Genomic DNA, 12,046 nt, shown 5'->3' on the forward strand with positions numbered 1-12,046 from the left:
CGAATGCTAAATAAAACATTCTTTGCTAAGTAATGAATTTTCCTTCACCCATTCATTTCTTATATTTTTTTAAAAAACTATGTAACCACATTGTTTCTACAGGTAGTAAATTAATATTTGTTAACTTGGAATGTTGATTTGCATCACCTTTCTTCAGAATTGGTATAATGATAGCACTTGCCCATAGTCTTCATAATATATAATGTTGAATAGTTTATTCAATTATACTTTTACAATGTGTGCAATTATGTTCATGTACATAAGAAGATATCGCTGGATAAATCGTCTACTCCCCTGATTTGTCATATTACAGTTTACTCAGTGCTAGGGAAACTTCTTCAGTGATAATAATATCTAGACTATAATGAGCAATTTAATGGTTTCATTTTCCTGTAACAACTTAACAGATTACCAAATTGTAAAATATTTATATTTATATTTAAAGCAAGTTGTAGATTCGATACCGTTCTGTGTAACAGTACTTGGATTCCTTACAATGCGAATGAAATGTATTGTATTTTTCGTGTATAATGCAGAACATTTCCGATTTCATTGTTTAAATGCATTTTGGTTTTGCTTGCTTCTTGTAAGAGGCCTTTACATATTTCTATAGAATTTATAATTCTCAAAAGACTCTCAGGGTGGTTTGTATTCTGATCTTCCGTGCACATCATAAGACTTTCGTTTCAGCTTCTACACAATAATCTCTATAATCAAAACCACAGCTTAGAATTGTTTTCTTACAGATGTCAGAGCAATAGTTCGCTTTCTATTGACTGTTTACATTGGGGTTGCTGCATCATTGCAAATAACAGTAATTGTTTTAATGTACTAATTGAGTTTGTTATAGCTGATGTCATTTAAAATAAATCAGATCAGTATTTTTGGGAACATTTCTCTATGAAACAAGCTACCTAAGCTTCATATTTACAAATTCAGTCTCTCATGTGGTTTCTACAATCACCTCGAACGTGTGAATTATCCCTTTTGACCGGTTGGCACAGCTTTGTTTTCATCTGAGTCAGACAAAGTATCAGGGTTTGAAATAGTCACTCTGAGAGGCCCCGATAGTGTGATAGGCATGGAAATTAAATTTCTCCTATTACGCCGTATCTCTCCAACCTCAGTTACTACCATGTATGAACGAGCTTTAGATGCCTCCGATTTAACAATGCCTGAAGAAAAGTGATCTTTAATCCATATTTTATTCCCTACCTGAAGTTTTTTCCTATTTTCTACGCGATATCGACTCTCATATTGTCTCTTCTGAGTTTCCTTTGGTAGTTTTCCGATTTCTTCAGTTTCATTAAATCTGGCCATCTCGGTTGTAACATTTTTGGTGCCATTGGCAAAGTAGTTTGTAATTTTATTCCCATCAATAACTCGTCAGTGCTGTATGCATTCGGTAATGATGTTCCGCGATATGTCAAAAGAGCTATGTAAGGATCGTTTGCTTTTTTAAGCATTCTTCTGATTGTTTGAACAGCTCTTTCGGAGAGACCATTGCTCTCTGAATATTTTGCACTACTTGTAATATGCCTGAATCCATAATGTGTCGCAAATTCTTTGAGTATTTCAGATGTTTATTGGTACCCATTTTCTGAAACTTATACTTCTGGTATACCGAGTCGAGCAAAGATTGATTTCAGATGACTGACAATTGCTTTTAATCCTGTGCCTTGCAATTTTACTATTTCGATGTACAGTGAAAAATAATCAATCACCAAAAGATATATTTGACCATTAAGTTCAAACAAGTCTGAAGCGACTCATTGCCGAGGTCGACTTGGAAATTCATTTGGTATCATTGGTTTAGCTTGATCTCTTGAGTTTTCGGTGCAGATTTTGGCAAGACTTTACCAAGTGTTCTAGCTGAGTATTTAGTGCTTTACACCAAAATGACGTTTTGGCGCGATCTCTGCATTTAACAATGCCTTGGTGACCATCGTGAATTATCTCTAGGATTTCTTTTTGAAGTGCTTCTGGTACGATCAGGCGTGTACCTTTCATTACAGACCAATTTAAATGTAAATTCACCTCTATCTGCCCAGTACATTTCAAGTTTTCCGTCAATAGCGGATTTCTCTTGCCACTCCTTTTCAAAAATTTTACAAGTTGTTTGCAAATTGAACCATTTCGATATTCAGAATGTTTTTCTCAAGTCGAGTATTTGATGCGGGCAAATTACTGACTACGAAATCAACATAGGCGATAGTTTCAGCCTGAAGTTCTCTGTCGCTCTCAGAGTGATAACTTAATGGTGCTCTGGATAGAGCATCAGCAGTTAATAGATTTTTGCCACCAATATGAACTATACAAAAGTTTAATCTCATCAAACACGTTCTATTTTGGTGAATTCTAGTGGGTAAATCTCCCAAGATGTTTTTGCTCATTAGTGGTACTAATAGCTTACGGTCAATTTTAAGTTTGAATTGTGACCCAATTAAATAGATACTGAAGCGTTCTCATGCCCAAGTGATTGCAAGGGCCTCTTTTTCTATTGAGCAAAGCGTTGCTCAGTTTCTGACATACCTGGCGTTGCGAATGGCACTGGTCTCAGAGTGCTACCGTGCTTCTGCCGTAGTACAACACCTAGTCCAAATAAAGATACATCTGCAAATACCGCTATTTCTCTATCTGGATCATAAAGTGCTAACGTTGGTGAAGATATCATTTCTTGCGTGATATTTCTAAAGCTTGGTCTTGATCTGGACCCTAAATCCACGAGATTTTACACTCAAAAGCTCACTTAACGGTTTTGATTTTTCTGCCAAATTTGGGCTAAATTTACTAAGCTGATTTGCCATGCTGAGGAATTGTCGTTTATCTGTGCATTTCGGTGTTTCCATTTCAGTTATAATTTTAACATTTTCCGGAGCAGGTCGGCAAACTTTTTTTTCAACACCATGCCTAAGAAACATAATGGATGGTCTTGAAAATTCAAACTTTGCAGCGTTCAAAGTCACACTGCCCTTTTGAATTGACTTCATGACCATTTCTAGTCCTTCGTCATGCTGTTTCTGCGTTTCCCCACAAACAAGAACATTGTCCATCTGACAAAGTATTCCTCCACGTGGCTTCAGTGTTTCTGACATCCTTTTCTGAAAAACATCAGGCGCGGAATTGATTCTAAGTGGAGGGCGATAAAAAAAAAACTACCAAAAGGAGTAATGAACGTTGTAAGTCGGCATACATCTTCTGACAGTTGTATCTGCCAAAAAACCTCAGTTTGCATCAAGTTTGGTGACAAACGTCCCACCGGTTAGTTTTTCAAGGGATTATACAGTAGGTGGTTCTCTCTTTTAACTGATTCATTCAGTTTAGTAAGATCCAGGCAAATTCTTATCGTACCGTTTGATTTTGGAAAGTCAACCATTGCTGCGCAACACTCACTGGGCTCATCTACTTTTCAAATAACACCGATTTATTCGCATTCGATCCAACTCCTCTTGAACTTTATTCAATAAAGGGATAGGAACCTTTCTTGGGTAGATGACGCAGATGAAACAAGTCTGCTCATTAACTGGAAGGACGATAGCATTTTACTGGTTGATGTTACCTGTAAAATAGAGGTCTAGGATTTTTGTTTTAACAAAAAGTACAACTAATTCGTCCGTGTTATTTTTCCCCTACCTGTGGAAGTCTAAAGACTTCTGAATAAATGTCTAAATGGTCAGTAAGATGATTGATTGTTTTAAAAACTATACCTGCAGTCTTGCTAGTACGGTTACTACTATACTGTTGCAAACTACTGTTTATATAATTTATTAGGAGGTAACTGGGTAAAATACAACACCTAATTAAAGCGAAGCAATGCCTTTGGCTCTTCGTCTTGACATGTGGGATATCATTTCAACTGTGAGGTGAAAAATATGTTAATTTCTTTTCTCGACTCAATGGTCATAAACTAAATAACGGAAAGAAGCGAAACCAATGGGTTTTGTTAAAATTAAATAATTTAATTTTCATAGTTATCAATGAAAATGTGAGAGGAACTTAAAGTATAATGGCATGAATCCAAAGTAGCAATGATAAAATTATATGAAAGTCAAACCTCATGAAAAGATTCCGTATAAATTTCGAAACCGGAAATGTACTGGTCATCCAAGAATCATAACGTTGTCAAGACGGCATTGTCCGATTGTAACTAACGTAGATATAAATTCTAATTGTCAGATACTAGCTTGCCTTTGAGTACTTTGTCGGCAATTGGTACCCTGAATACGACAACAACGCCTCCGTCTGGTACCCTACATCCAGGGACTGATTCACCTCATCCAGCAATAACTACGGCAGCATCACACAGTATGAGTACAAGTAAGCATACCATAATAGAGAATCCTGTGAATATATTTAATCATTTTAAAATAAATTTAAATTGTTACAATTTTCAACAAAAACATTAAACAATAAAAAATTTTAAAATTATAAATATTACAATTATAAAGGTTATGTTAATAGAAATTAGATCTCAGAAAAGATTAGTGCTGTCAAATGTAACATTTGCCAAACAAACAATAAACACATTTATATAATAATAATAAAAATTACAAAATTACACCAGTGAACAGTCATAAAACATTCAAGCCCCTCTTCCTGTCTATCATGTGTAGGTACTTTGTTACAACTGTTACTACCGCTGCGAATACTACTGCTAATACTACTACTACTAATACGTAACGCTATTACTAAATTACAAGAACAACAACAACAACAACAATAATGATGATGATGATAATAATAATAATAATAATAATAATGTTTCTCTGAAATACACTCCACCGACACGTGATCCACACCCAGACATCGTGCAGTTCAACATGGAAATTTCGATTAATAGAGGAACATCATATCTATTGAAAGAATTTCACTTACAACTAATCATTATTATACTATTTATAATTTGAGTGAAATGCAAACATACATTTACATCTTATAATCTGCATAATAGATCTTCCCAACTCATTATACACGAATCAGTTTCGAATAGCTTTGATATAGCAAGAATATATTTTAAAAATGACAAATGAACTTTTGCAATATAACTGGCATCATAAACCCTCCAAACTTCAACCCTGTAACTCCCCTCTTCCTGTCTGCTAACAAGTGTTTTGGATGGTTCAAACTAAGGAAAGGAGTTGACGCGGTAAATAACAAACTTAGCAAACACCCATAAGACAGTTGTATTCAGCAATAAAAACATCGTTGTCCTTACCTCATGTTTGCAAATCATTGAGAATTGTCTTAATATTGCTTAACATTTTTCAACTACTGTTTTCTTTTACAAGCTTTTGGTGCACTAAACTTCTCTCTGATTCTAGCAATGGATTTATCATAGTCTAAAAATACCGCATAAACTCTACCTTTATGTGTTCTTAAATATTTGGGGATTGATGTATATAATCCGAAAATCCATCGAATGCTAAATAAAACATTCTTTGCTAAGTAATGAATTTTCCTTCACCCATTCATTTCTTATATTTTTTTAAAAAACTATGTAACCACATTGTTTCTACAGGTAGTAAATTAATATTTGTTAACTTGGAATGTTGATTTGCATCACCTTTCTTCAGAATTGGTATAATGATAGCACTTGCCCATAGTCTTCATAATATATAATGTTGAATAGTTTATTCAATTATACTTTTACAATGTGTGCAATTATGTTCATGTACATAAGAAGATATCGCTGGATAAATCGTCTACTCCCCTGATTTGTCATATTACAGTTTACTCAGTGCTAGGGAAACTTCTTCAGTGATAATAATATCTAGACTATAATGAGCAATTTAATGGTTTCATTTTCCTGTAACAACTTAACAGATTACCAAATTGTAAAATATTTATATTTATATTTAAAGCAAGTTGTAGATTCGATACCGTTCTGTGTAACAGTACTTGGATTCCTTACAATGCGAATGAAATGTATTGTATTTTTCGTGTATAATGCAGAACATTTCCGATTTCATTGTTTAAATGCATTTTGGTTTTGCTTGCTTCTTGTAAGAGGCCTTTACATATTTCTATAGAATTTATAATTCTCAAAAGACTCTCAGGGTGGTTTGTATTCTGATCTTCCGTGCACATCATAAGACTTTCGTTTCAGCTTCTACACAATAATCTCTATAATCAAAACCACAGCTTAGAATTGTTTTCTTACAGATGTCAGAGCAATAGTTCGCTTTCTATTGACTGTTTACATTGGGGTTGCTGCATCATTGCAAATAACAGTAATTGTTTTAATGTACTAATTGAGTTTGTTATAGCTGATGTCATTTAAAATAAATCAGATCAGTATTTTTGGGAACATTTCTCTATGAAACAAGCTACCTAAGCTTCATATTTACAAATTCAGTCTCTCATGTGGTTTCTACAATCACCTCGAACGTGTGAATTATCCCTTTTGACCGGTTGGCACAGCTTTGTTTTCATCTGAGTCAGACAAAGTATCAGGGTTTGAAATAGTCACTCTGAGAGGCCCCGATAGTGTGATAGGCATGGAAATTAAATTTCTCCTATTACGCCGTATCTCTCCAACCTCAGTTACTACCATGTATGAACGAGCTTTAGATGCCTCCGATTTAACAATGCCTGAAGAAAAGTGATCTTTAATCCATATTTTATTCCCTACCTGAAGTTTTTTCCTATTTTCTACGCGATATCGACTCTCATATTGTCTCTTCTGAGTTTCCTTTGGTAGTTTTCCGATTTCTTCAGTTTCATTAAATCTGGCCATCTCGGTTGTAACATTTTTGGTGCCATTGGCAAAGTAGTTTGTAATTTTATTCCCATCAATAACTCGTCAGTGCTGTATGCATTCGGTAATGATGTTCCGCGATATGTCAAAAGAGCTATGTAAGGATCGTTTGCTTTTTTAAGCATTCTTCTGATTGTTTGAACAGCTCTTTCGGAGAGACCATTGCTCTCTGAATATTTTGCACTACTTGTAATATGCCTGAATCCATAATGTGTCGCAAATTCTTTGAGTATTTCAGATGTTTATTGGTACCCATTTTCTGAAACTTATACTTCTGGTATACCGAGTCGAGCAAAGATTGATTTCAGATGACTGACAATTGCTTTTAATCCTGTGCCTTGCAATTTTACTATTTCGATGTACAGTGAAAAATAATCAATCACCAAAAGATATATTTGACCATTAAGTTCAAACAAGTCTGAAGCGACTCATTGCCGAGGTCGACTTGGAAATTCATTTGGTATCATTGGTTTAGCTTGATCTCTTGAGTTTTCGGTGCAGATTTTGGCAAGACTTTACCAAGTGTTCTAGCTGAGTATTTAGTGCTTTACACCAAAATGACGTTTTGGCGCGATCTCTGCATTTAACAATGCCTTGGTGACCATCGTGAATTATCTCTAGGATTTCTTTTTGAAGTGCTTCTGGTACGATCAGGCGTGTACCTTTCATTACAGACCAATTTAAATGTAAATTCACCTCTATCTGCCCAGTACATTTCAAGTTTTCCGTCAATAGCGGATTTCTCTTGCCACTCCTTTTCAAAAATTTTACAAGTTGTTTGCAAATTGAACCATTTCGATATTCAGAATGTTTTTCTCAAGTCGAGTATTTGATGCGGGCAAATTACTGACTACGAAATCAACATAGGCGATAGTTTCAGCCTGAAGTTCTCTGTCGCTCTCAGAGTGATAACTTAATGGTGCTCTGGATAGAGCATCAGCAGTTAATAGATTTTTGCCACCAATATGAACTATACAAAAGTTTAATCTCATCAAACACGTTCTATTTTGGTGAATTCTAGTGGGTAAATCTCCCAAGATGTTTTTGCTCATTAGTGGTACTAATAGCTTACGGTCAATTTTAAGTTTGAATTGTGACCCAATTAAATAGATACTGAAGCGTTCTCATGCCCAAGTGATTGCAAGGGCCTCTTTTTCTATTGAGCAAAGCGTTGCTCAGTTTCTGACATACCTGGCGTTGCGAATGGCACTGGTCTCAGAGTGCTACCGTGCTTCTGCCGTAGTACAACACCTAGTCCAAATAAAGATACATCTGCAAATACCGCTATTTCTCTATCTGGATCATAAAGTGCTAACGTTGGTGAAGATATCATTTCTTGCGTGATATTTCTAAAGCTTGGTCTTGATCTGGACCCTAAATCCACGAGATTTTACACTCAAAAGCTCACTTAACGGTTTTGATTTTTCTGCCAAATTTGGGCTAAATTTACTAAGCTGATTTGCCATGCTGAGGAATTGTCGTTTATCTGTGCATTTCGGTGTTTCCATTTCAGTTATAATTTTAACATTTTCCGGAGCAGGTCGGCAAACTTTTTTTTCAACACCATGCCTAAGAAACATAATGGATGGTCTTGAAAATTCAAACTTTGCAGCGTTCAAAGTCACACTGCCCTTTTGAATTGACTTCATGACCATTTCTAGTCCTTCGTCATGCTGTTTCTGCGTTTCCCCACAAACAAGAACATTGTCCATCTGACAAAGTATTCCTCCACGTGGCTTCAGTGTTTCTGACATCCTTTTCTGAAAAACATCAGGCGCGGAATTGATTCTAAGTGGAGGGCGATAAAAAAAAAACTACCAAAAGGAGTAATGAACGTTGTAAGTCGGCATACATCTTCTGACAGTTGTATCTGCCAAAAAACCTCAGTTTGCATCAAGTTTGGTGACAAACGTCCCACCGGTTAGTTTTTCAAGGGATTATACAGTAGGTGGTTCTCTCTTTTAACTGATTCATTCAGTTTAGTAAGATCCAGGCAAATTCTTATCGTACCGTTTGATTTTGGAAAGTCAACCATTGCTGCGCAACACTCACTGGGCTCATCTACTTTTCAAATAACACCGATTTATTCGCATTCGATCCAACTCCTCTTGAACTTTATTCAATAAAGGGATAGGAACCTTTCTTGGGTAGATGACGCAGATGAAACAAGTCTGCTCATTAACTGGAAGGACGATAGCATTTTACTGGTTGATGTTACCTGTAAAATAGAGGTCTAGGATTTTTGTTTTAACAAAAAGTACAACTAATTCGTCCGTGTTATTTTTCCCCTACCTGTGGAAGTCTAAAGACTTCTGAATAAATGTCTAAATGGTCAGTAAGATGATTGATTGTTTTAAAAACTACACCTGCAGTCTTGCTAGTACGGTTACTACTATACTGTTGCAAACTACTGTTTATATAATTTATTAGGAGGTAACTGGGTAAAATACAACACCTAATTAAAGCGAAGCAATGCCTTTGGCTCTTCGTCTTGACATGTGGGATATCATTTCAACTGTGAGGTGAAAAATATGTTAATTTCTTTTTTCAACTCTATGGTCATAAACTAAATAACGGAAAGAAGCGAAACCAATGGGTTTTGTTAAACTTAAATAATTTAATTTTCATAGTTATCAATGAAAATGTGAGAGGAACTTAAAGTATAATGGCATGAATCCAAAGTAGCAATGATAAAATTATATGAAAGTCAAACCTCATGAAAAGATTCCGTATAAATTTCGAAACCGGAAATGTACTGGTCATCCAAGAATCATAACGTTGTCAAGACGGCATTGTCCGATTGTAACTAACGTAGATATAAATTCTAATTGTCAGATACTAGCTTGCCTTTGAGTACTTTGTCGGCAATTGGTACCCTGAATACGACAACAACGCCTCCGTCTGGTACCCTACATCCAGGGACTGATTCACCTCATCCAGCAATAACTACGGCAGCATCACACAGTATGAGTACAAGTAAGCATACCATAATAGAGAATCCTGTGAATATATTTAATCATTTTAAAATAAATTTAAATTGTTACAATTTTCAACAAAAACATTAAACAATAAATAATTTTAAAATTATAAATATTACAATTATAAAGGTTATGTTAATAGAAATTAGATCTCAGAAAAGATTAGTGCTGTCAAATGTAACATTTGCAAAACAAACAATAAACACATTTATATAATAATAATAAAAATTACAAAATTACACCAGTGAACAGTCATAAAACATTCAAGCCCCTCTTCCTGTCTATCATGTGTAGGTACTTTGTTACAACTGTTACTACCGCTGCGAATACTACTGCTAATACTACTACTACTAATACGTAACGCTATTACTAAATTACAAGAACAACAACAACAACAACAATAATGATGATGATGATAATAATAATAATAATAATAATAATAATGTTTCTCTGAAATGCACTCCACCGACACGTGATCCACACCCAGACATCGTGCGGTACAAAATGGATTTTCGATTAATAGAGGAACATCATATCTATTGAAAGAAATTCACTTACAACTAGTCATTATTATATTATTTATAATTTGAGTGAAATACAAACATACATTACATCTTATAATCTACATAATAGTTCTTCCCAAATCATTATACACGAATCAATTTCGGATAACATTGATATAGCAAGAATATATTTTAAAAATGACAAATGAACTTTTGCAATATAACTGGGATCATAAACCCTCCAAACTTCAACCCTGTAACTCCCCTCTTCCTGTCTGCTAAGAAATCTTTTGGATGGTTCAAACTAAGGAAAGGAATTGACCCAGTAAATAACAACTTTAGCAAACACCCATAAGACAGTTGTATTCAGCAATAAAAACATCGTTGGACTTACCTCTTGCTTGCAAATGATTGCGAATTGCCTTAACATTGCTTAACATTTTTCAACTACTGTTTTCTTTTACAAGCTTTTGGTGCACTAAACTTCTCTCTGATTCTAGCAATGGATTTATCATAGTCTAAAAATACCGCATAAACTCTACCTTTATTTATTCTTAATTATTTGGGGATTGATGTATATAATCCGAAAATCCATCGAATACTAAATAAAACATTCTTTGCTAAGTAATGAATTTTCCTTCACCATTCATTTCTTATATTTTTTAAAATCTATGTAACCACATTGTTTCTACAGGTAGTAAATTAATATTTGTTAAGTTGGAATGTTGATTTGCATCACCTTTCTTCAGAATTGGTATAATGATAGCACTTGACCCATAGTCTTCATAATATACAATGGTGAATAGTTTATTAAATTATACTTTTACAATGTGTGCAATTATTTTCATGTACATATGAAGATATCGCTGGATAAATCGTCTACTCCCCTGATTTGTCATATTACAGTTTACTCAGTGATAGGAAAACTTCTTCAGTGATAATAATATCTAGACTATAATGAGCAATTTAATGGTTTCATTTTCCTGTAACAACTTAACAGATTACCAAATTGTAAAATATTTATATTCATATTCAAAAGCAAGTTGTAGATTCAATACCGTTCTGTGTAACAGTACTTGGATTCCTTACAATGGGAAAGAAATGTATTGTATTTTTCGTGTATAATGCAGAATATTTCCGATTTCATTGTTTAAATGCATTTTGGTTTTGCTTGCTTCTTGTAAGAGGCCTTTACATATTTCTATAGAATTTATAATTCTCAAAAGACTCTCAGGGTGGTTTGTATTCTGATCTTCCGTGCACATCATAAGACTTTCGTTTCAGCTTCTACACAATAATCTCTATAATCAAAACCACGGCTTAGAATTGTTTTCTTGCAGATGTCAGAGCAAGAGTTCGCTTTCTATTGACTGTTTACATTGGGGTTGCTGCATCATTGCAAATAACAGTAATTGTTTTAATGTAATAATTGAGTTTGTTATAGCTGATATCATTTAAAATCAATCAGATCAGTATTTTTGGGAACATTTCTCTATGAAACAAGCTACCTAAGCTTCATATTTACAAATTCAGTCTCTCATGTGGTTTCTACAATCACCTCGAACGTGTGAATTATCCCTTTTGACCTGTTGGCACAGCCTTGTTTTCATCTGAGTCAGACAAAGTATCAGGGTTTGAAATAGTCACTCTGAGAGGCCCCGATAGTGTGATAGGCATGGAAATTAAATTTCTCCTATTACGCCGCATCTCTCCAACCTCAGTTACTACCATGTATGAACGAGCTTTAGATGCCTCCGATTTAACAATGCCTGAAGAAAAGTGATCTTTAATCCATATTTTATTCCCTA

The 12,046-nt window shown here is 34.6% G+C and overlaps 1 protein-coding gene across 9 annotated transcripts in view; it reads left to right on the plus strand.

Moving 5' to 3' along the window:
* LOC149793060 (A disintegrin and metalloproteinase with thrombospondin motifs adt-1-like) overlaps positions 1–12,046 on the plus strand; it is a 199,895-nt gene that overhangs the window by 159,101 nt on the left and 28,748 nt on the right. For all 9 annotated transcript variants that reach the window (XM_089966949.1, XM_089966950.1, XM_089966952.1 and 6 more), the window contains 2 exons: positions 4,177–4,317; positions 9,593–9,733. In XM_089966949.1, coding sequence (XP_089823075.1) covers positions 4,177–4,317; positions 9,593–9,733 — 282 coding nt within the window. The remainder of the gene's footprint in view (positions 1–4,176; positions 4,318–9,592; positions 9,734–12,046) is intronic.

Source organism: Sinohyriopsis cumingii, chromosome 8, assembly GCF_028554795.1.
Source record: "Sinohyriopsis cumingii isolate HCF-2022 chromosome 8, ASM2855479v2, whole genome shotgun sequence".
NCBI classification, from domain to species: domain Eukaryota; kingdom Metazoa; phylum Mollusca; class Bivalvia; order Unionida; family Unionidae; genus Sinohyriopsis; species Sinohyriopsis cumingii.